Here is a 25,087-nt window from a genome sequence, read left to right as displayed (position 1 = left end):
CCGTCTGAGCCAGCGCTCGCTCTAGCGCCGCTCTGATGGGGTTCGGGGAGAGGCAGTGGGGCCAGGCTTTGTCAGAGAGCAGCGGGCATGCCAGGAGGTTCACCCAGAGGAGAAGCAGCCTCTGCCGGGTTCTCTCCAGGGGCTGAGCCAGCGCTTTGTGAAGCGCGTGGGCTGGGACCTCGAGGAACCTGCGTGCCGGCTTGGTTTCCAGGGATCTGACAAGCCTCCTGGAACTGGTTCTTGGCAGTACTCCCCCTCCCAGATGTGCCAAGAGGGCTGAGGGAATCCCGTGCAGCCGCTCCAGGCCCTACCAGGCTCTGCCAAGGAGACACTGACAAGGGGAAAGGCAGGCAAGGCCTCTGGGCCCGTAGCCTGAGCCCAGGGCGCTGCGGGAGGAGCATCGTTGGGAAGGAAGCCTGGACGGCTGGGCTGGAATGAGGCCTTCCCCCTGGCGCTCCCAAGGCAGCTCCTCCAAGGGGCAGGTGGGGCAGCCACATGGGAAGCCTGCACAAGGTCTCATGCCAGGCGCCCGTGGCTGTGCTGGGGAGGTGGGCGCAGTCCCAAGGCCTGGTGGTGCCAGGGTCAGGTCCTTGGGGCAGCTCCTACAGACGGGTATGACCATCCCCATTTTCTAGGTGGAAAAACTGAGGCCCAGTTAAGGGGAGCACTCGGTTCCTCAACTGCTTAGCCAGGATCTGCACCTAGACCAATGCAGAGGTCGGCTTGGAATCTTTGTCTTTATGGCCTTTGGCCTCAACCATCATCTTTTGCCTGTGTCCCCACCTGGCCTGGCTAGCAGTTGGAGGGTCTCTGGGGGAGGCCCCTCATTTCTGAGAGCCCCTGAGCTACATGTGGGGTCAGTGCTCCTCAGGCCCATGGTCCTTGCCAGGGCAGGGCCTGCTGTTCTCCCCGCCCCTTCCAGCACCATCCCTCAGGCCCACTCGCCAACCCTGGGTCCTCACCAGACCCTTCCCCTGTCTGCCTTTGGGCCTCTGCTCAAGTGCCACTCCCCTTCCAGCCAGGGCCTGTGGGCGTCCCCTTCCTGGCTCTCAGCCCTGTCAGGGGCAAGGAGAGTGCTCACGAGGCTTCCTGGGGCAGGTGTTGGCTGTGCCGAGGTGGGGAGGGCCTTCAGAAACCCAGGTGCCCATGCACAGTGGGGCTGGCTCAGAGGCAGCGGCCTTCTGCCTGGCCCCGGCTCTGCACCCAGAGGCTGGGGAAGGGGGTGGGGCAGGGCCTGGCCTGCCAGTCAAGTTTGAACTTTATCCTGGGGGGTGGTAGAAGGGGTGAACCTCTTACCTGCTGGCTCACCATCCCGGTCTGGGGAAGCCACCTGCTGGGCTGTATCTCTTAGTGACCAGAGAACTGCCTGGGCAGAATGGAGCTGTGACATGTGCTCTGGCACACCGCTAGACCTGCCCTCAGGGAAGGCTGGGCAATATTCCATTATAAGCACAGACCACATCTTGTTTATCCCTCATCTGCTGGCAGACACTTGGGTTGCTTCCACCCTTGGCCATTGTGAATGCTGCTACTATGAACATGGTGTAATGATATATGTGCAAGTTCACTTCCAGTTATGTTGACTAGGGACCTAGAAGTGGAATTGCTGGGTCAGGTGGTAATTCGGTTTTAAACTTTTTGAGGAACCTCCAAAATGTTTTGCAGAGAAGCTGCACCATTTTACATTCTCACCAACAGTGCATGAGGGCTCCAGTTTCTCTGCATCCTTGCCAACATTTGTAGTTTCCTGTTTTTTAAACAGGAGCCCTCGTGGTGGGTGTGAGGCGGCACCTCATTGTGGTTCTGATTGTGTTTCCTTGGTGGCCGTGATGTTGAGTCATGGTTTTGTTTTCACATGAATGCGCTGTGTGTCTTGTCGCGTGAGCTCTGCCCATCTGTGCGCATTGCTCCCTCGTGTCAGGGCAGTGTGAGCGGACTGCGAAGTCTCTGCTCATTCTACTGCTGATGGCCATTGGGTGGTTTCCCATTGGAGGGATTGCAAGGAGTGCTGTTAAGAACATTCTAGAGCAGGACTTTTGGTGAACATAGCCTTGTTTTTTAAATGTAAGCCACTCCTCTTTGGACGTTAGTGTTGCATATGTAAAACAATCAATAAAGTGCATGATGCATCTTCCCTGAGGGCCCTTCAGAGCTTCCTCGGGCTGCTAGGAGCCCCACAGGACAGGGCAGGCCACCTGTCCACCGCGCCCTCCTGCTCCCTCTCCCGGTGGCCCCGATGCGCCCTCAGTTTCTAACCTCAGAGCAGCCGCTTTTGGCCCGGACGGCGCCCTGCCTTCCGCCTTCCGATATCCCGAGAGCCCGCTCTCACCACTAAGCTGGGCAGCTGAGCGTGTGACCGGGTCCTCCCTGTGCCCAGGGATCTTCGGGCAGCGCCTGGAGGACACAGTGCACCACGAGCGGAAGTATGGCCCACGCCTGGCGCCCCTGCTGGTGGAGCAGTGCGTGGACTTCATCCGGGCGCGTGGGCTCAGCGAGGAGGGGCTCTTCCGCCTGCCCGGCCAGGCCAACCTGGTGCGGGACCTGCAGGACGCCTTTGACTGTGGGGAGAAGCCGCTGTTTGACAGGTGAGCTCCTGGGGGAGGTAAGAAGATGGGGCCCCTCCCCTTCCCCCATGGCTGGGTGGGCTGGTGCCAGGAAGCCTAGCAGCAGGCTGGTGGGCAGAATGGTTCCGCGCTGGGGTGCATGTGCGCTCGGCCAGCCCCCCAGCGGGCAGAGCACAGCCCCCAACCCTGCAGCAGCCCTCGGTCTCCTCTCAGGGGCGGTCCTGCCACAGACCAGGCCGCTCACATCCACCAGGCTCTTCCCTTTGCCCCTCAACGTGACCCAGGCCGAAAGGGAGGGCCTCGCTGCATCGGGACTGAGGCCCCAGGGGTGGTCTGTCCCTGGCTGCTTCCTCCCGTGACCTGTAGAGCTCCTCCAGCGCCAACACGGAGCAGTCGCTGTGGCCCCCCCATCCTGTCAGGTTCCTGGATGGGGAGCGAGCCTGCCCCACCTGTCCTGGCCAGCGCCCATCCTACCCCATCGCTGGGGCTCACAGGGCCCAGGGTTCACCCTCTGGGTGGAGTCAGCCTCACTCAGAGCCAGTGGCTGAGAACAGGGGCGATGGATGGGGCTGTGTGGCGTCTCCTCTCTGAAAGGAACCGACCCATCGGGACAGTTGTCCATGGGGAGTTCCTCCTGCCCTTTCTCCGTGGATCTGCCTTCACGATGCGGCCCCCTCGGCCCCAGGATAGGTTCATGGGTTTTTGCTGGCAACCGGGGCCTCCCTGGCCTCCTTCTGGGGCAGAACACCCCGCCCTCCAGCTTCTGCCCAGACCCGTCACCGAGCCAGGAGGGTCTGTCAGCTCCTTTCTGCAGATGTGGAGCCGGAGCCTGGCCACCGGTCCCCAGAGGGGTCTGCCCAGGAGGCACAGGGTCCTCTCACCAGGAGCCTCATCTTTATTTTGTTAATCCATTTTCCCATTGGTTTTTAGAGAGAGTGCAAGTGAGGGGGCGAAGCAGAGAGAAACAGCGATGTGAGAGAGACACACTGATTGGTTGCCTCCTGCACATGCCCCGACTGGGACCAGGGATCAAGCCTGCAACCAGGGTATGTGCCCTTGACCGGAATCGAACCCACAACCCAACACTGTAATCATTGAGCCAAACCGGCTAGGGCTGGAGCTGCATCCGGATACTCTGAACTTGTGGTCCATTCTGAACCTCTGCCTGCCAGGACTCTTCCATCCTGTGTCTGTGTGGTCCAGGGCATGGGTGGAGATGTCTGTAAATACTGCCCCTTCTGTGATTCCTGGAGACTCACCCTGGACCTTGGGCTCTGGCTGCTTTTCCTTCTAGAACTGCATCTGCGCCCACAGCCGCCATTCTTCCCCCTTCTCACCCCCGTGGGTGCCCTGGCCCTGCATCTGTACCCACCCCTGTGTAGGTCCCAAGGCTCCCCTCCTCATTCACTCCCCCACAGAGGGGTCCAGCAGCGACTCCCCTCACCGCCTGCTGGGCCAGGCTTTCCAGAGAGGCTCGCTCCCTAGGCACAAACCACACTCATTGTCTGCATGACAGGAACGTCCGCCCCAGGTCCTGGGCTCCCTGTTCCATAAAGAGCCCAGAAGCCTGGAAGCTCCTCACCAGAGCTGGCTCCTACCCAGCCCTCCCCCAACCCTGGGCCTGGGGCAGCTCTCCCAGGCCTGCCCCCCTGCTGCCCAGTCTGCTTTGAGCCACACCTGCGGGCTCCCCTAACTCTCCCCTTGCCCTTTCTTACTTCACTCCAGTTTCTTCACTCACCCACTGAGTGAGCGCCCTGCAGGCATAGGGTGTGGCCACGAACTAGACGGACAAGGTCCCGCCCTCCAGGGGCCAGCACAGATGGCTAACAAGTAAACGCAGCAAACACTTTGCTTGCCAAGACTAGGACCAGGACCGGATCCCAGAGCCCAGGCCGCTGCCCTCCACGGGGCCCCCTCAGCCTGGGCAGCTCTGAGCTGGAAGACTGAAGACTGGGAGCGGACTCGTGGGGTGCTGGGGCGCTGGGGCGCTGGGGTGCTGGAGATAGGGTGAGGAGCACAGAAGCCCAGGCGTCCATTGTGTGAGCGGAACCCAGAGGTCAGGGGCAAGGGTCTGACCTCTGACCTGCATGCCCTGGTGGCCTGTGCCCTGGGCCTGCACTCTTTGACATGGCCCTCCCCCTCCATCGATGTTTCTCTCTGTCTCTCCCCCTCCCTTCCACTCTCTCTGATGGAGGGCAAGTGAGGAATGGGCACTCTCAGGCTTGGGCAAGGACAGCTGTGTCCCTGGCTCCTTGCCCCCCGCCCCCCCCCCCCGTGTCTCTTTTGTGCACATGCGCACACACGTGCCGGGCGTGGGAGCAGAGGCTGCTCCTGGGGGGCCTGTGCTGGCCACTCCTGCAGTCCCCTGGCCCCATGCTTCTCGCGTGTCCCCCTCTGGCAGCACAACAGATGTGCACACGGTGGCCTCCCTGCTGAAGCTCTACCTGCGGGAGCTGCCCGAGCCCGTGGTCCCTTTCGCCAGGTACGAGGACTTCCTCAGCTGCGCCCAGCTGCTCACCAAGGACGAGGGGGAGGTTAGTGGCTCCCGAGGACTCGCCCTGGGAGGTGGGCCTGCGGGGGAGGGGTGTGTGTGTGTGGAGTCAGGACACAGAACTCTGACCTTCATCATTTTGTGGCACAGAGATGCCGCCTGCAGTTCGCTCTGTGTCGGGTGGGGTGGGGTGGGGGGGCGGGGGGAGACAGGAGAACCCTCTGGGGGAGGCAGACTCCTCTGTCCTGTGTGGGGCACAGTCTGCAGGATCCTGCTGGGGCGGGGCTGGAGCATCCTCTCTGGGAGGCCCCCCCTGTGAGGCCTGGGTCTGGGGGCGGGGCGCGGGGCACGGGGCCAGGCTCTGGTCATGCCCCAGGACACCACACAGTAGGTACTGACCCTGCACTTACCTGCACTGCCCAGGTGGCCCCAGCGGCCAGAAACAAGCAGACCTTCCCTTGTTCGCACCTGCCCCTTCCTAAAGAATTCACGTGGGGACGAGGCTCCTGCCCCCTCGCAGTGCCTGCCGGGGGAAGGGCTGTTTGCCTCCCTGTGGCTGTGTGGGGGATGAGGGGTCTTTATCTGGCAAATATTTGTGTCTCGATAAGCACTGGCCCTGACATTCCTCCAGGAGGTCACAGGCCGGCCGCTCCTCGCTCCTCGGCCTGCTCCTCGGAGGGAGGTGGAGGTGGTGGTGCCCTCTGGTCACCCAGAGGCCAAATGGGTGGCTGGAGGTCTGGCCTCTGGTGCCTGCCGCCCCCTGCCCACCTCCCTCCTCCCTGCCCACCTCCCTGTCCCTGCCTCGGGGAGAGAAGGGCCAGCTGCTGGTCTCAGAAATGCTGTTTTTCTCTCCCAACACCAAGGGGACTCTGGAGTTGGCTGAGCAAGTGAGCAGCCTTCCCCTGGCCAATTACAACCTGCTCAGTTATATCTGCAAGTAAGTGGCTGGGGCAGGCAGGGCTGGGCCTTCTCCCACCCGCTCTGCTCCCTGAATGTCAGTCAGCCAACAGGGGCCTTGGAGATCGGGCCGGCACACCCAGCGGACAGCCTCCGCGGGGCAGGCAGCGTAAAGTCCTGCGATCCGCAGGGAAGATCCATTGGAAAGAATGGGACGGACCCGTGCTTTCTGCCTCCTCTCAGTGCCTCTCGCAGTTCCTGCCCCAGGAGGCTGCCTCCTGACCATGACCCCAGCTCAGGTGCTGGGAGCGGGTGTGCAGGGTGGCGGCCTGGGCCCTCCCAGACCTCTGCCCCCACTGCAGGCGGGACAGTCGTGTGTCCCCCTTCCATGCTGACAACCACTGGCTTTTGCTTCTGCTGCCCCCACCCCGGGCCCCAGGGGAAGCTCTGCCCTCTCTGAGCGGGCAGGGGCAGCTGGCTGTGCCCTTGGCCCTGGGAATGTGGGCGTGGCTGGGTGTGGGCGCCAGGCAGCTCCCAGCACAGCTGGCGGCAGGATTTGCTTCTCCACCCACGGCCGCTTCCTCACCTGCAGGTTTCTGGATGAAGTTCAGTCCCACTCCAATGTCAACAAGATGAGCGTCCAGAACCTGGCAACCGTTTTTGGACCTAATATACTTCGGCCACAGATAGAAGACCCAGTGACCATCATGGAAGGTAACCAGTGTCACCTGGGAGACATCCCCGGCCTGTGCCAGAGCCTGTGCCCGAGAGCGTGGATGGTCAGGCCCTCGCATGGATGGTCAGGCCCTCGCACCCTCGGCAGCACAGGGTGACATGGGGCAGCTCTGACGCGCAGGTTCTGGCTTTCAGCCCCGCCTGCCAGGAGCGCACTTCACCACCTTACTGGGCACGGTGCCCGCTTCCGCCTCCTCCCGCACCTGCTGGATGGAGCGCGCTGGGCGGCTGTCCCAGGAGGGCATTCCTGGGCAGGACCCCTCTGTCTGGGCCTGGATTTGGAGGGTGGCTGATGGCAAGCTCTTGTTGGTCCTCTCTTGAGGGACAGCCTGCCCCCTGGGTCCCAGCAGCAGCACCCAGAGCCCGGCCTGGAGACGCCCACAGCCAGGCCTTTGTTCCGTCTTCCTGGCAGGCACGTCCCTCGTCCAGCACCTGATGACCGTCCTGATCCGCAGGCACAGCCAGCTCTTCAGTGGGAGGGCCCCAGAGGGGCCGGCCGCACCCCACGGGGGCCCACCCTGCACCGTGGGCTGGGGCTCGGAGGAGGTTCCGGGGGACAGCCAGGCAGAGCCCGGGGGCCCCCGCCCGCCCTCACTCAGGACCTCGTCTCTGGACGGGGCGGCAGTGGCCACGCTCTCCAGGAACTCTCCCCGGGGCCCTGGGAAGAGGCTGCAGACCCTGCCCAGCTGGAAGTCCTCCTTCCGGCAGGCCGGGTCTCGGTCGGGCAGCTCGTCCCCGGAGGTGCCCACCGTCTCCTCCGGCGGGAACTGGCTCATGAATGGGCTGTCCTCCCTGCGCGGCCGCCGCCGGGCCTCCTCGGGGGACCGGCTCAAGGACAGCGCCTCACAGAGACTCTCCACCTACGACAATGTGCCGGCGCCCAGCCCCGGCCCCAGCGCGCCCAGCGTGTCCAGCTCGGCCTGGTCGGGGGCCTCCTCCTGCGAGGCCTCCCCGGGGGGCTCCGTCAGCAGCTGCACCGCCTGCCGGGCCAGCGACTCTGCCTGCAGCTCCCTGCACCCCGAGGGCACCCCCGAGCCCTCCCCCGCTCCCAGCAGCAGCGAGGAGCTCAGGTCCCCGAACCCGGGGCGCAGCCTGGAGGAGGCGGCCGTCTGCCTCAGCAGCAGTGAGCCCAGCGAGCCCGGCAGCCCGGCCCGGGACCCCGCGCCCCACTCCAAGGCTCTCCAGGGCCTGGTGGCGGAGCTGCGGGCGGAGCTGTGCCGGCAGAGAACCGAGCACGAGCTGAGTGTGAGAAGGTAAAGGGCTGCCTCCGCCGCCTCGCCTTGCTCTGAAGGAAAGCCCCCCTCCCACCCCGCTGGGGCCGGCGCAGAGCAGTGGGCCCTGGAAATCCCCTTTCTGGGGGACGCCCCCGGACAGGTTGGGGGTGGAGTTTGGGGTCTGTGTCCCAGGAGCCTCCCCAGGCCTTTGATGGAGGGGCTGGGCAGGAGGCGGCCCCAGCTGTGCTTGCTCACCCGGTTGTCCCCACATGTCATGCAGGCCCCAGGCCAGCCTGGCCGAGGGCTTGGGCCTGTAGCTGATCAGATGGGATCGGAATAGGATTTCCCGGAGGGAGCTGAGCCAAGCCCTGCCCGCCTGGCCTGGGAGAATGCTCAGTGCCGTGTTCTTGCTCCCAGCCGGCCCTCCTTCCGTCCTCCCGCCCGGGTGAGGAGGGTGTTGCCAGCTCTGAGCCAGGTGGTCCAGCCAGGGCACAGCAGAGCCCGCGCTGGGCAGCATGCGGTGGGTGCTTCCCACAGCGTCTCCGATCCCCAGTCCAGCTGTTGGGCCTGCAGGCCCTTCCCACCCACTGGCCAGCGGTTCTGGGCTTCCCTCCCCACCGGGGACGGGGCGGGGCGGGGTGGGGGGGCGTTCCACCGGGAGCTGCAGTGGCAGCGGGGCCCTGTGGCTGGGGAAGCCAGGTCCTGGCACCTGGGAGAGTCAGGCGTGTGAGGGGCGTGTCCTTGAGGGTAGACGACAGGAGAAAGGCTTAAGGACAGAGGCCCTGAGGAAGGTCAGGGAGGTCACGTCTGAGCAGGACTGAGGCCGAGAGGGTGGAGTTGAGCGAGGAGAAAGCTCACGGCAGGAGAAAGCTGGGGCACACGCTTGGTGGAAACCCTAGAGCAGTGGTTCTCAACCTTCTGGCCCTTTAAATACAGTTCCTCATGTTGTGACCCAACCATAAAATTATTTTCGTTGCTACTTCATAACTGTAATGTTGCTACTGTTATGAATCGTAATGTAAATATCTGATATGCAGGATGGTCTTAGGCGACCCCTGTGAAAGGGTCATTTGACCGCCAAAGGGGTCGCGACCCACAGGTTGAGAACCGCTGCCCTAGAGGGAAGTGGGTCTCCAGCGAGTAACAGTGGCAGCAGGGAGGGCAGATGGAAGCCAGGCACAGGCCGGTCGCCCCCGCCGCCTCGGGGTCTGAGCAGCTCCTCTCGGGCCGGTTTCTCGGGAAACGGTATTGCGTCATGGTGGGCTCTGGCCAGACCCTGGGGCGTCCCTGCCGGCCGCAGACTGACAGCGTCCAGGCAGGCTCTCGGCGCTCCGGCGACCCCATGCACTTGTTAAGAGGACTGAGTGACACATGGGGCAGTGGTCAGCGCACAGCTGCCACATCCGGTGCTGAGACCCGCTCCTGTCACCCCCTGCTTGGGTTGGAGGTGAGAGCAGGCCGCAGGCCAGGGCAGCAGCGCTGTCCCCGCCATGGTCCCTGGTAGCGCCGTCCTGCCATGTCCGGGTTGGAGGTGGGCGAGTGAGCAGGGGCTCTGGGTGCAGGAAGGAGTAGGGCGCTGGTAGTGGGCCTTTGGATAGAGTCTGTAACTCTGGACCTGCAGCGTTAGAGCCAGGTCTGGGTGGGGGGCGTGGATTCAGCTTTCTGCCCTGCCTCTCTGTGCCCTGATCCCTGCACCCCCAGAAGAGTGTCCGATGTGCCACAGTGCTAGGTGCTGGGCCCTGGGCACAGCTGTGACCAACACTGATCTCAATCTCTGTCCTCATTCTGGTCACGCAGCTGTGGGGGCACAGAGACCGTACAAGATAGATTTTAAAACTCGCGGACTGTTAGAGGGGGGAGGGAGGGCGGCTTGTTGGAGTGTGAGAGGGGGCGCTGGGGGGCAGAGGGCAGGACCATGTGGTCAGAGCATGCTCTGGATTTTACACATTCGACTCTGAGTGACCGGAGGGCCTGGAGCACTTTGACCACTCGGAGGGGTGTCCCTGACTGCTCTCCTGAGGACACTCCACCAGTTAGGAGGCCACGGCGTCCAGGCCAGGATGGGTGCCATGGCCTAAGGGGCAAGCAGTGAGGTGAGGAGAAGAGCCAGATGCTGAACATATTGGGGAGGTTTTGCTAATCGGTCCACTGTGGGGTGAGAAAAAGAACTGATTTGAGGACAGTTTTTTGGCCAAGCAACCGGAGGAGGCGCTCACTGAGGAGGAGCGGGTGCAGGAGCGGGTGCAGGCCGGGCTCAGCTGCAGGCCTTGAAGTCGGGATACTTATTTAGTTGGAGTGGAGTGGAGGGATAGAGAGGCTGAGAGCTTGGAGACTGGACAGGTTGCTGGTCTAGTGTCATGGGGGTGGGGGGCAGGCCAAACTTGAAGGCCCCGGTGGGTGGGAGGCGTTGGCGGTGAGGGGCCTGGGCCTGGAGGAGAAGTGAGGGTCGTGGGCTGTGCCACCTCCCGGGGGCCTTCTTTCCGACAGCATGCCCTGTGCTCCCGATGGAGGGCTGGGCGGGGGAGGTTTTCTCCCTTCCCTATGCGCCGAGTTCGCTGGCTGAGCTGGAGGCATGGAAGCTGCAGTGTTGGGAGGTGTCCCTGCGTTTTTCAGAGAGGACACCAGGGCTCAGGGCACGTGTGTCTGCCCATAGTCATGCGCCTTGGGCGTAGCCAGGCCAGTCCCCCCGGTCTGGCTCAGCATCCCTCAGGCCTTGCAGGAGCTGCTGGCGTGTGGTGGAGGAGACCGTGCATGCCAGCTGTAGGAGTGCAGGGTGAGGAGATGGTGTGTACCAGCTGTAGGAGTGCAGGTGGCTCTCTGGTGGCAGAGAGGGGCAGTATGCGGCCTGCTGGGAGGATCGAGGTGTGGTGTCAGCCTGGGGCATGGGGTGGGGCAGCAGGAGGGAGTGGAGGGGACTGAGGTCCTGCTCTCCACACTGAGGACAGCTGGCCGGCCCAGAGGGTAAGTGGTCTTCACATGTAGTGAGGATTCAGAGGGACCCCTGGCCTCGGGTACCCAGGGCCAAATGCTCCCATGGCGTTTCTGGATCATGGCTGAGGGCAGTGCTCGGGGTGGACCTCGTGAGCCAGCCCAGCTGCCCGTGTGCCCCGCAGCCCTTCCTCACCGGGCAGCCGGCGGGGCCTCGACAGTTGCTCTCTCAGCAAACCCAGCAGGGCAGAGTCTAAAACAGTATCTTTCTTCTTGATTGTTAAGACTTGAAGACGGTACCGCCGACCTGAGGAAACGAATGTTGCGGCTGGAGGAGGAGCTGGACCAGGAGAAGAAGAAGTACACGATGCTGCAGATTAGGCTGCGGAACTCGGAGCGGGCGCGGGCGGACGCCGAGAGGAGGAACCAGCTGCTGCAGGAGGAAATGGAGGAGTTTTTCTCCACCCTGGGCAGCCTGACTGTGGGGGCCAGAGGTGCCCCACAGTGAGGGAGCTCACTGCTCGCCTCCCTCCGCAGGGAGGGGGGGCTGTGAGGAGCCCCGAGCCCTTGCCTCCTGGACCTCGGCAGTGCCTGGTGCCCTGCAGCCAGTGGAGAGGGAGTGTCGCCTCGCGGCCAGGGCAGCCTGACCCCTCATGCCATCTGGCTGCTCTGCTGTGACTGGCAGGTGCCAGAGACCACAGGCCCGTGGCCACCAAAACAGATGACGCCTGGGATCCAAGGAGCACCCCAGGGACACTGCCTTCTTTATTAAATTCGCTCTGCAAGTGGGATGCCTGGCTCCTTCTTTAAGGTCAAGCGAAGTGGGGGTTACCGAGTGACCTCTACGCTTTACCAGGATTGGGGTCCTCACGGTGTCTGTAGGTGGAATGCCAGTGGGCGGGAAGCTCCCTGGGGGCACCCAGAGCTGCCACAGCTGTGAAGCTGGAGCTACACCAGTCCATGTGCTCAGCTCCCTCATCCCTGCGCTCGGGCAGGACCACTTCCTCCCCCTCCCGCTCCCAGGGCTGGAGCCTGCCCAGCGGGTCCTGGGCCCCACCCCCACCCCTGCGGGCCCAGGAGCCTGCTTTCGTCTGCCTGGCCAGCTCTGCTCCAGGGCCCAGGCCTCAGGCTGTGCCCATCTCCCATGCAGACTGCTGTCAGGTTGATGCTAATCCTCTCCAGAGCCCATTCACCCTCCTCCAGTTCCTCCTCCGTTCAAAGCTCCAGTGAGGACCCTGGCTGGTGTCTCAGTGGTTAGAGCACTGGTCCAGGCACTGAAAGGTCAAGGGTTCGATTCCCGGTCAATGGCACGTACGTGGGTTACAGGTTTGATGCCTGGCCCTGGTCAGGACATGTACGGGAGGCAACCAATTGATGTGTCTCTCTCACATCAATGTTTCTCTCTCTCTCTCTCTCTCTCTCTCTCTCTCTCTCTCTCTAAAAAAAAAGCAATGGAAAAAATATCTTCTATTGAGGATTTTTTAAAAAGCTCCAATTAGGGCAAATCTTTAAGGAAAGCCTTTCCTTGGCGCCACATGCAGCCTGAGCCTGGCCAGAGCTCCGCAGCGTGGGCCACAGGGGCGCCAAAGACACCCCTCCAGGAGGACAGCACCGGCGCTGGGCGCTGGCAAAGCCAGCCCAGTGTCCTTACACAGCACCTCTCCTTCCCTGGAGCAGTCACTACAGTGGGTTTTTGGGGGGGTGGGGGTGGTGAGGAGTGGGTCACCAAAGTGCCCCAGTTTCTGACCACGATCTCTGGAGAAGTCTGAGGCCCAGAGCCCACCCACCTCGAATCAGGTCTAAACTGCACCATGTGGTGAATGCAGGGCCTCGCTGCCCAGGCACCGCTGGCACCGGGGCCAGAGCTCTGCTGGGAGCTCTGCTCAGGCCACTGCCATCACAACAGCAACTGCCAGGTTCCCCAGAAGGTGGAAGCCCTCCTCTCTATTTCAAGGAGAAACAAAATACGAGGTGACTGATTCCTCTCAGCCTCACAGGAAGGTAGGAACTGGCCCTCACACCCCTTTCAGAGGAGAAAGTGAGGAAGTGGGGACACCCATGTGTTCCTGAGTTCCACTCTCCTGGAATTCTGCCAACTTTGACCTGGAGAGAAAATGCCACCAGGCTCTCGAAGGAATGGAAAATACCAAAGAGGGTTCATGAGTGGAAAGGGAGGCCATCTGCCCTTAGCCGCTAACATTGGCTACCGGCTCAGCTGCCCATCAAGTCCTTTGTCAAAACCAGCTCAAAAGCCGCATGTGCCACCTGCTGGCAAAACTAGGATCTGCAAGTGAATCCCATTACTCCTTATAAAAAATAATAATAAAAACAATCCCATTTACATTGCAACAAAAATACCACCTAGGAAAAACTTAACTAAGGAGGTAAAAGACCTTTACTCAGAAAATAATAGGATGCTGAAAAAAGAGATAGAGGAAGATATAAACAAGTGGAAGAATACCTTTTATGCTGTGTTCATGGATTGGTAGAATTAACATCATGAAAATGTTCATACTACCCAAGGCAATCTATAGATTCAATACAATCCCTATTAAAACACCAATGGCATATTTCATAGACCTAGAACAAACTCTCCAAATATTCATATGGAATAAAAAAAGACCCTGCATAGCCTCAGCAATCTTGAGAAAGAAGAACAAAGTTGGAGGGACCACAATACCAGATATCAAGTTATACTACAAAGCCCCTGTAATCAAAATAACCTGATACTGGCACAAGAACAGGCATATAGACTAATGGAACAGAACAGAGACCCCAGAAATCAACCCAAACCATTACACTCAATTAATATTTGACAAAGGAGGCAAGAGCATACAATGGAGTCAAGACAGTCTCTTCAATAAATGGTGCTGGGAAAATTGGACAGATACGAAAAAAAAATGAAAGTAGATCACCAACTTACACCATACACAAGAGTAAACTCAAAACGGACAAGAGACTCAAATGTAAGTCGTGAAACCATAAACATCCTAGAAGAAAACATAGGCAACAAAATATCAGACATCTCATGTAGCAGAGGTTTCACAAATATATTTCCTAAAGCAGTGACTCCCAAAGTGGGCGCTACCGCCCCCTGGTGGGCGCTACAGCGATCCAGGGGGGGCGGTGATGGCCACAGGTGCATTTGTTTTAACTTTTTTTGTATTACCTTTCTATTCTGAGTTCAATAAATAGTTTCATAATTTCAAACTTCAATGTTTCTAATTTACACCTTTCTTTACTATATTTTACGAAAAAGGTAGAAACATTAATACATATATCTTTCTGTTTAATTGCTATTAAAATTTTAAAAAAATTAATTTCCAGGGGGCGCTGAGTAATATTTTTTCTGGAAAGGGGGTGGTAGGCCAAATAAGTTTGGGAACCACTGTCCTAAAGCAAGAGATAATAATGGGACGACATCAAACTAAAAAGCTTCTGCACAGCAAAAGAAACCAGGATCAAAATGAAAAAGAACCCATTGTATGGGAGAACATATTTGCCAATGATACATCTGATAAGGGGTTAATTTCCAAAATATATAAAGTACTCGTACAGCTCAACAAAAGGAAGAGAAACAATCCAATTAAAAAAATGGGCAGAGGACCTGAATAGACACTTCTCCAAAGAGGAGTGTCTATTAAAAAATACAGATGGCCAAGAGACTTATGAAAAAATGCTCAACAGCACTAATTATCAGAGAGATGCAAATTAAAATGATAGGGAAATATTACCTCACACCTGTCAGAATGGCTACCATCAGTAAATCAACAAACAAGTGCTAGTGAGGATGTGGATAAAAGGGAGCCCTAGTGCACTGCTGGTGGGAATGCAGACTGGTGCAGCCACTATGGAAAACAGTGTGGAGTTTCCTCAAAATATTAAAAATAGATCTGTCATTTGACCTAGAAATATATCCTAAGAAGCCTAACACACCAATCAGAAAGAATGTATGTACCTCTATGTTCATAGCAGCATAATTTACAATAGCTAAGATCTGGAAACAGCCCAGGTGCCCATCAGTAGATGAGTGGATAAAAAGCTGTGGTACGTTTATACTATGGAATACGATGCAGCAGTAAAAAAGAAGACTCTCTTACCCTTTGAGACAGCATGGAGGGACCTGGAGAGTATTATGCTAAGCGAAATAAGTCAGAGAAAGACAAGTATCACATGACCTCACTCACATGTGGAATCCAATGAACAAAATAAACCGATGAACAAAATAGAACCAGAGACATTAAAGCATAGAACACACTGTGGAATCTCAGAGGGAAGGGGGTGGGGTGAGCAGGAAGAGATCAACCAAAGAACTTGGGTGGAGTGGGTCAATGGGAGGGAGGGGGAACGGGACATGTGTAATACTTTCAACAATAAAGATAAATTAAAAATAAAATAAACTTCATGAAGTCAGTTCTATAAAACACATGAAGTCAGCCATTGCAGTAGCCCTGGGAGGGACTATCGCCCACCTCACCCGACAGGAAGCAGCCTGGCTGTGCGACTTGCCCCCGAGGACCCAAACTCCCCTGAGCTCGGCTGACCTGGGTCTGCAGGAATCAGCAGACCCCACCCTCTAGTCTAGGACCTGTCTGGCCAGGGCTTCTTGTTCTCCTTTTAATCTGCTCTGACCCCTCAGCCTCCCCCACTTTTCTCTCAAGACATTGTGATTCTTTATGCTGCATGTCCTGCCCATGTTTCAAAGCTTTCACCCCTGCCTCCCGGCCACTCAGTCCTTAGCCATCCGAGCTTTGCCCGCGGTGCAGGCAGCGCTCATCTCACACGTGCGACACCGCACAGGTGTCCCCTTCTCGTTTCCGCTGTCAGCGAACTGACCCTGCAGGGCGCCCGCAGCGGCGGGACCTCACGAGGGGGACCCGAGGGGGAGCCGAAAGGCAGGAGGAGGCTCCGAGCAGGATTGCTCCCCGGCCCTGACACGCGCAGGTGCCCGCACAGACTGCACGCTGGTCCGTGACCCGAGGGGACATGGGAGGCCTCCTTCCCGCACAAGCGCTCCCAGGGCCAGCACCCCCTCCGCCTGCTAACTGGTGAGTGAGCTTGGCCAGGGCACCGAGCCCCTTCCCATCTCAGGCGAGGACCGCTGTCAGCTGGGCCCTGAGGCCCCGTCACCACCTTCCAGCCCACTGGCGTCCCTGCCAGGCACCCTCCCAACCAGAGGTCTGCGCAGAGCACTCATTCTCCCGACTACAAGTTTCTTTACCTTTAAATAAAGACAATTCCTCCAAAACGTTTCATTTCCGACCCCAGGTTTCAGTCTTATTTCCATTCTGTTCTCGCTGCACACTCCGTGCCCATGCCGGGCATGGCTCATTCCTTGCCCATCCACGTTGAAAGCCCTTGCCTGTCCCTTAACCTGGGAAATGCCTCCTCTCCAACCTTCCGTAGCAGGAGGCTCCACAAAACGCCGCAGCCGCTTCCCGAGCGCACACGGCGGCGTCCGGTTAGTTCCTCTCCTCTCCGCGCAGGGCGTGGGCCTGAGCGCGCTCTGATGAGATGAGATGGGAGGAGATGAAATGTTAGACACCCAACATTTACAAAGTACATTTGAAGCAACTTTTAAGTTTAAAATAAAGTCCAGAGACACATTGGTATATTAGTTGTAAAAGCTAAAAAAGTTTTTAAAGCACAAACCCGTGCAATGTAACTTCATTCCCATAAAGCCAACGGGCCTTCCGGGAACATCAGCTAATGCAGCCCCGGAACGAGACCGGTTCCTCCTTCACTCGGTGCTGCGCCTCCCGAGGCCTAGCAGTGACCGCTACATCCGAGCGCTCGGCCATGCCGGACGGTGACCTGGCAGTGACCGCTGCATCCGGGGCGCTCGGCCATGCCGGACGGTGACCTGGCAGTGACCGCTGCATCCGAGCGCTCGGCCATGCCGGACGGTGACCTGGCAGTGACCTCTGCATCCGGGCGCTCGGCCATGCGGGACGGTGACCTGGCAGTGACCGCTGCAGCCAAGCGCTCGGCCATGCCGGACGGTGACCTGGCAGTGACCGCCGCGGCAGAGCGCTTGGCTCCTGGACAGTGAGCTCACCGCAGGGTCCCGTCTGCCTTTGCTCAGAGCAGAGGTGCGAGTGCAGGGGGCGGGGCAGCGCGGATGCGGGATCACCTGAGCAGGAGTTGAGGGAGATGGAGTGTCAACTCCCAGAGCCTGGGCAGGCAGCGGTGACCCGCCAAGCAGCCTGCCCGCTGGCGGCAGTGGGAATGGACGGGCCAACCTGAAGCCCGGTTTTGGAAAGAGATGCTTTTTACGTATTTATTCCCGCTAAGTGGTCATGATGGCTGTTCTCTCACATGATTACCAAGAACTAGGGTAAGGGTGTTGAAGCAAATTCCCTTAAGCAAAGGTTTCCTCAGTGATTTCAAGCACCAGAAAAGCAAGCGCAGATAAACCAGGAAACCGGGGCATGGTTTAGGCTCCTCAGTCTACACAGAACCGAACCTAGGAAACCTGCCCCGGGGTCACCCTTCCACCCCACCTACAGGGCATCTGAAAATCACCCGGGAAAACTTTTTAGCAAAAATTCAGATAATTTTCAATGAAAACACTTAATTTCATAGTGTTCATACCACTTTTTCTTTTTTATTTAAAATATTGTAACCAATGAACATACTAGATAACATTGTCTACATCCAGTGGTGCATGTTTCATGACTAGGGCATGAATGATAAAAACCACAATGATCTCAGCATTCCCTACAAAGTGCCCCATTTTGTTTGTCTAGAGGAGGGAATGGAACGGGGAGGAACCAGGAGTGGCGTTGTCCAGGGAAAACGCAAATGGCAGTTACCATATTTGGGTTTCAGGTGGTAACACCTGCTGAACAGGATAAACTGTAATGAGAAAATAGATGTCACAGTTCAGGTAGACAGCTAGTTCAATTTAAATTCATCATTCAGCTAAAAGTTTAAGAGCTTCTCAAAAATATACCAAATATCGGGCCTACAAAAGTAATTTATTTCTTCGTAAAGTTTAGACTTAGTCCTTTTGTAAAATGTAAAGGATGGACTGATGTCAGGAGCAGGTTTCTACTTGCAAAACAGACAGTAATAACGTCCGACAAGCACACCTAACAATTCCGAAGCTACACAGCAGGAGGTCTGACATGGAGTCTCTCTTACTGATGCCGGTATGTATTTCACATACTTACTGGTATTGTGTCAACACTGACTATCAAGTGTTTCACACACACTTATACTCACACCCAGTAAAGAGCTAACAGCAAGGGCTACGGCTTACTTGGGAAAGCATAGAAAATTAGTGTGAGGTAGTTCAATACAAACCTAATTTGTACGTTATTGTGAGAATAAAACATTGTGCAAAACTAATCCACAGGTAATAGTTCTTAAAATTCAGTAATGAAGAGAATCTAAACCAGAAATGACCAAAAAGTGTTACTCTTACTAGACTCTCCTAAGAGCACTTAACTAAGAGCAGTTAGTTTGAAATTAATTAGGACTTATTTTCCTTATGAGTTTTCTAATCATACCCCAAACTGTACATTTCTGCTTCAATGCCCTTTACCCCTTCATCTTTCTTGCTATTAGGAAAATTAGTTTTCCCTGATTCAGAAAAAAACCTAAGAGAGATGAGTAGAAACACACTCGATAGTAACAAGTAAAGGACATAGTTGACATTGAAGAGGCTGCTAATGACAAGATGGTGGTTTGTCTTCTACCCGTGAGTTTACTGGGACCTGGGGCTTCATGTGGTCATGCTACAGCTAATGCGATCAATGGACACTCACAAGCTACAACCGTATTTCTGAAAACAGACTATGCTTTCACCTCAGTATGTGCAGGCTCTGCCTGGGCCACACTGAGTGGCTGGTGTGACCCATGCTACCTGCGACCCGGAGCAACTCCCTGGCCTGCCGCCTGCTTCACTCTGACACCTTCACCTTTTCGGGCAGCACAGCAGGGTGAGCATGGGGGAAGCTGGCTGCTTTACACACAACCCGCTTCTCTGGGCGGCAGCTGCATTTCTCTGGGGAAGTCTGGTGTGATGCGTGTGCCTCTACCCCCCTGGGAGAGTGCGTGCCAGGAGCCACAGCCATCGAGGATGCGTGGCAAAGCGAGAACTGTTCAGCTAACAGTAGGAACGGGCTGAGATGCTCGATGTATGTATAGTGTAAGTAAGCAATCCCAACAATTATTTTACAAATGATCAATACACATTAGAGGGTAACAGAATAGTAAGCAGAAAGAAATATGTAGAGAGAATTATAATTAGTGTCTCTTTCCTAACCTATAAAGTTGAGTAATAGATCTTGGTCAAAATAACTCTGACAGTAAGAAGATGGTACATTAAGTGTATAAAATTGAAAAACCAAAGTTTAAGATAAGGTGGTTTTACATGAAGTACTGCCAGAAAGAAATCTTATTTGTAATTTCTGTTAAAAAAACAAACACAAATGTTTAAGATATTTTAAAGGTTCAAAAAGTTTTAAAAATAAAACGAACATGTATATCTTTACCTTAACAAATTTAAGAGGGAACGCTGTATTTAGATACTGCATTTTAAAACCCTAGGCACACAACATTTAACAGACTTTGTTTTCAAGAAAGAATTTAAGCATTTTTGTCTCCATTAACTAATGAGTTCATTTTCTCTGGATCAACTGAAACATGCTGGTTGGCAAGTGGGAGCTGGCATTTACAACAAATAATACAGTAACAACACCTGGTTTTCTTGCTTAACCAACATCTGTATCAACAGAGATGGCTTGTTAGCAATCAAACCTAAACTATGGGGAGCTTCTGAAAGCATGTCAGTTGTTAAAGTGCAATAGTGAAATGGTCTATCCTAGAAAACAGAGCTAGTTAACTGTCAAACTCATATACACAAAGGACACACTTATGCTTAAACGTCTCCGTACATCCAATCCTGTTTCTACAAATCAGGGTGTTACAGTCTCAAAACTCTAATTTGCTAAATGAAATTAATGCACCATGTTGTATGAGTAGAAAAGGGACTGATACAAAGGTTGACAGCTTCTAAAGAGACTGGAAATCATGACTTTAAAGCATCAAAAACAAACTTGCTATTTCAAATTATATAAAAAGGTTAATGTATTTGAATCCTAAATATTGCACAGTAACAATGATCACTCAAAGGAATTTTGCACTAAATATACAAATCACATGCCAGGCGAACTTGGAGACACTGTGTTGCGCTGCACCAGTGCTTGCTCCTGTTGGTCACTAACTCCAATGAGCTTCCTGCTAGAACCTTGCCACGTATCTAGTGTGCACTTCCTAGTTCATGACATGAAATCCCTCTTGTTCCAAACATGACAAAAGGTCCTGGGGCATCACAGACAATGCATTCAGAGATGAGACTTCATGACATTTTACTTAAGAAAAATTCCGTTGTAAAGAAATAATCTGCAGATATAAAATGTAAACAGTTACATCACTGTCAGAGCAGCACATCTACCTACTCAACATTCAGTTTTACTGAAAATCAGATATAAACAATGAAAGTCTCAGACTAAATAATCACCATTTATGCCTGCTCTGCTCAGTGTGGAGAAACGGTCCTTGGGAAATGACACCTTGTATATGGCTGTGTGCTACTATTTTCAGATGAACGGTATATTGCTCATTGGATACCTCACCTACAGAAACCTCAAGAGGCTCTGGAACCTCCCGACAGCTAGTGGAGACAGATTTGCTACAGGTAGAAGCAAGTGGCCAGAAGCACCAGGCTGGTGCTCAGCTGACTGCCACTCCAGCAGGAAACCGAGAGGCCCAAGGCCCCGCTGTGAGAGAGGAAGGACCAGCTCCAGACCATCCACCACTGGACCTGCAGCCTGAGGAGCTCAGCTCAGTGTGTGCAGGAGCAGGCTCACAGCTACAAGTGAACCATCTGCTTATCTGCACTGAAATGTATTACTCATGAAGTATCCTTTTGACTTTATGTGATGGTGAGGTTTGAGCATGCCACAGACTTGCAGGAAACACCATATTCTTTTCACTTTACTTCTGTTGGGTAAGGGGTGGGGGGAGTAGAAGGGTGGTGGTGGTGGATGCCCAGCATCTTCAAAAACATGCTCAGAGTTCTTCTGCCATTTAGATGATGGGGCTTTTGCCAAAATTCATGTAGGATTACTACCAATAGTTGTAACTAAATTAGGATTGGCAAGTAGCAATATTGGAGGTTTTTTTTTTTGTTTTTTTTTTTAACACGTTCATCATTTACAGTAGTTATTCCTGAATATAACTGGCTACAGGTTACTTTCCCTCACTCCTCTGTGGTTATTTCATTGATAAGCACATAACCCTGAAGGATAGCATCATGAACAAAACATTTGAAATAATTTCTAATTAAAAAAAACTATAAAAATCTTAAATAATTCATGATATAGGCAAGTCACCACATAATAGTTGCTTTGATAAACAAAATCTTACAAATTCAGTAAAAAAATCAGCAGCATAAGATAAAGCAAATATGCAAAAATTTAAACCATGATAAAATAATTAGGTTTACATTATACAGTTAATTACAGCAAAAATACAATACAGTTTTGTTGCTGTTTTAAAACAACTTAAGTTTTAAATTACATCACTTGAAATTAAAAAAAATAAACTACTTTACTACAAAATGAATTCTACATTTTTGAAAAATCACTCAAAATAAGACCACTGACTTAGTTCTCAAAGTAGTTCTATCAATGACTAAACAAGTCCCCATCCCTCCCCTCCCACCCCCCAGGCCCAAGTAGTCATCTACAGCAGCCCAGAGGTCCAGCTGATGCTTCTAGGCTGCTGTCGGTATCCGAGGCCAAAGTTGGATCTGTTGACATTGAAGATACGTCGTTGACAGACGGCGATGACGATGGATGCTGAGAGCCATTGATCACTGCTGCACCTGTGCTATGAGAAACAAAACAGCAAATCAGTTGCAGACAGAGTTGCAGACCCAGTCACTTGTACTATATCGGCTACCTCCAGTGGTCAATGACTTTTCTCTTGGCTTTAAAAGGCCCACTAAAAATAATCACAAGTGAAATTCGGAACAACACTAATTTATGAACTCTTTTCATTACAACTTATGAGGTGAGAATTTGAACATGTCTTGAAACCCAGTGTCCTGTCCTTTCCACAAATTTGTTTTCAGTTCAAGATAAGAATTGTTAAGTTCAAGACACATTTAGAAATGGTCCTATTGCAAGATTCATAAATGGGCTTCAGGCTGTGTGAGAATACTGATGTTGTTATCGTAGACAGTAAGGGAGCACCAGGGAGTCTCCCCGAGCGCCCAAAATGGTGCAGGGGGTGATTCTTACACTGAGCACACCAAAAGATAGAAATATGAGTCGAGAAGGCCTGAAGGTGCCAAAAGCTAGAAATAGGAATGGGCAGGGCCTGAGGGCACCACACGCTAGAATATGAATGGACAGGGCCTGAACTGCCAAAAGCTAGGAAGATGAATAGACAGGGCCTGAGCCACCAAAAGCTGGAAATATGAATAGACAGGATCCAAGCAGCCAAAAGGTTGGGAAGATGAATGGATAGGGCACCAAAAGATAGCAAGACAATTGAATAGAAAAATAATAATAATAATAATGATCCCTTCCCTTCCTATCCCTAGAAGAACCACAGGCTTGAGCAGGAAGAGATGGGAGTTCACTGTTCTCTAAGGCAGTGTGGCTTCTGAATAAAACATCTTTTCTTTTGCACCAGCACCTGTCTCCTGAGTTTGGCTTTCATTGCAGTAGGCAGCAGAATCTCTGTTTTGTTTGGCTATTTTTTTTGGCAACTCTGGTGGGACACCATGGACCTTCACAAGTCCTGGAGGGCCTGGGCTGAGGCCCTAGCTGCCTGTGGCATGGCAGGCTGACCCCAACCCAGGAGCAGGTCTGTGGGGATTTCCCAGCAGCTACCAGAGGTTTTCTTGGAGAATTTCTTTGCACTTCCTCTCAATGCATGTTACCTAAAATGCAGGCTGGTGAAAGGAAACTGGTTTTGGGGAGCAGATGAATTACAAGACTGGGTAAGTCAAACTGCATGCACATTGGGGTCCTTTTCTTCCTGCCACTTGGGCTTTATGCTATCTGGGTCCTGTTAGGGCTGCTTGTGCTATCAGTTGGCAGAGTGTAAGACCTTAGGACTTGTTTGTATTTGTTTGGATTAATGGAATTATGGGCCCAAGCTTTGTTTAAATGTTCCCATTTCGTCTGGGGTCTTGCTATAGTTACCGTTTTGGCTTTGTACTTTTGTGCCATCAGGGGTTGTTCTGTTTCAACTCCTGAATGAAGGCCATTGGGTCCAATTTTAGAGATTAACCCATGTACAGCTATGATCCAATGACTAAGGAGGAGTTGGTTTTCTATTGTAATAGAAATACTTTCTATTTCTATTGTAATTCCTATATATACTTTAAACTATGGGGAAAAAATGGCCCCTAAATAGTTCCCTAAATTACTACACCATCATACAGTTGGAATTGTTTTGCTAAAGGTCAGAGAAATGAGATGAAATCCCTTACCTCCAGATGTTTATGTCTTTACACAACAAGAATTTGGCAAAAAAAAAAAAAAAGGAGGGGGGGGGGGGAAGGACCTAATGACCCAGAGAAGGAAATTGGCTTCAAAATAGTAAGACACAGGGAAAAAAGAGAAATGAGGAGATAAGTCTCTTTAATGCCCTGAACCCAGGAGACCCGGGATTAGCAAGAGGAGAATTTCGCCACCACTACCCTAGCTGCTGGATGCCCCTGAGATAGGTGCACATCCGAGGGGTGACATCCCCACCCCTATATGATAAAGGAATGGTCTCCCCCTTGAAGTCCTGGCAGGGCACCCAATTTGGCCAGGGAGCATCCCTATCCAGAGAATGACAATTCCCTTTGAGGCAATACCCTATAGACGGAATAAACCAGGAAGGCCAGCCTGCTGGTCACTATTGGGCCCACACTCCATTTTCAACTTCAGATTTACTGAATTGGAAAAATTTCAGCCCCTCATAAAGGGCGAATCCTCAGAAAATGGCAGATCTTAATACCTCCATTTTTTGTCACTCACCATCCAAACTGGGCAGATGTACAGGCTCTCCTTAACATCCTGCTAACGACAGGTGAAAGGCAGCTAGTTACAGATAAAGCTAATGAAAAGGTTCATCGTCTGCATTAAGAGAATCCTAATGGGACCCCCAACCCAGCTGGGATGACTCCCTTGACAGAGCCCAACTGGGAAGCACACAGGGGGGACCTAGCATCCCTGGAACATGACAGCAGGTGCATATCAGAAGGGCTGAAGAAAGGATCTGTTAGGCCTACCAAAAGCACACTGATGCTGACCCATAGGTACCAGAAAATGTCTGGAGGGGAAACATGACTTTTTTTTGGGCAAAGTGCCCAGATATCAGAAGGAAGCACCAACATTTAGATGGGGCATTGGGAATGAATCCCTCCCAGCTGGTGGACATAGCCTTGAAAGTTTACCATGCCTGGACACAAGGAAATTAAAGCAGGGCAATGTGTTCTTAGAAACAGTGTGGGAAATCAGAAGGGAAAGGGAAAGACCCACTAGCATCAATCAATGCACCTGCTGCAAAGTGGAAGGCCACTGAAGAAAGGACTGCCCAGAACTCAAAAAGAAAAAGAAAAAGGACAGAAACCCTTGCCAGGAAATGTGAGAAAGGAACGAGGAATCTGATGATGAATGAGGAGGCCCAGAGGCTCCCCTAGACACCTCCCGACCCATTACTATTTCCCTGCAGGAGCCCCAGGTACAATTAAGGGTGGGGAACAAGCTAACTGAATCACTGTAGCTACAGGAGCTACTTACTCAGCACTAAGTACAAAACTAACCAAGAGAAGCCCAGCTGCGGTGATGGTTGCTTGAGTGACCAATTACAAAACAGGTGTTCCTGCAAACTCTAGAACAGCCGTGGGCAAACTACGGCCCGCGGGCCAGATCCGGCCCTTTTGAAATGAATAAAACTAAAAAAAAAAAAAGACCGTACCCTTTTATGTAATGATGTTTACTTTGAATTTATATTAGTTCACACAAACACTCCATCCATGCTTTTGTTCCGGCCCTCTGGTCCAGTTTAAGAACCCATTGTGGCCCTCGAGTCAAAAAGTTTGCCCCACCCCTGCTCTAGAATGCCAGCCTGAGAATCAAAAACTTGTGCATAGTTTCTCCTCCTGCCAGACTGCTTGGTTCCATGGCTGGGCCAACTTTTACTGTGCAAACTGCATGCACCACATAACTTTTTCCCCCTGA

The 25,087-nt window shown here is 53.8% G+C and overlaps 2 protein-coding genes across 4 annotated transcripts in view; one reads left to right on the top strand and one right to left on the bottom strand.

The window, feature by feature from the left end:
- ARHGAP22 (Rho GTPase activating protein 22) overlaps positions 1-11,618 on the top strand; it is a 35,055-nt gene extending 23,437 nt beyond the window's left edge. The window contains exons 5-10 of the mRNA XM_023745784.1: positions 2,378-2,585; positions 4,966-5,098; positions 5,919-5,992; positions 6,545-6,666; positions 7,100-7,940; positions 11,115-11,618. Of these exons, the coding sequence (XP_023601552.1) occupies positions 2,378-2,585; positions 4,966-5,098; positions 5,919-5,992; positions 6,545-6,666; positions 7,100-7,940; positions 11,115-11,337 (1,601 nt within the window). The 3' untranslated portion in view covers positions 11,338-11,618. The remainder of the gene's footprint in view (positions 1-2,377; positions 2,586-4,965; positions 5,099-5,918; positions 5,993-6,544; positions 6,667-7,099; positions 7,941-11,114) is intronic.
- Positions 11,619-21,195: 9,577 nt separating this feature from the next.
- The window catches only part of MAPK8 (mitogen-activated protein kinase 8), a 54,659-nt gene continuing 50,767 nt past the window's right edge, over positions 21,196-25,087 (bottom strand). For 2 of the 3 annotated variants that reach the window (XM_023745781.1, XM_023745779.1), the window contains exon 11: positions 21,196-21,726. In XM_023745781.1, the coding sequence (XP_023601549.1) occupies positions 21,581-21,726 (146 nt within the window). In that variant the 3' untranslated portion in view covers positions 21,196-21,580. Of the gene's footprint in view, positions 21,732-25,087 lie in introns of all 3 variants that reach the window. The other variant, XM_023745780.1, reaches the window with a different exon arrangement.

This window comes from Myotis lucifugus, unplaced genomic scaffold (genome assembly GCF_000147115.1).
Source record: "Myotis lucifugus unplaced genomic scaffold, Myoluc2.0 scaffold_581, whole genome shotgun sequence".
Classification (NCBI taxonomy): Eukaryota; Metazoa; Chordata; class Mammalia; order Chiroptera; family Vespertilionidae; genus Myotis; species Myotis lucifugus.
Note: the sequence above shows the minus strand (reverse complement) of the source record. Positions and strands in the feature narration are given on the sequence as shown.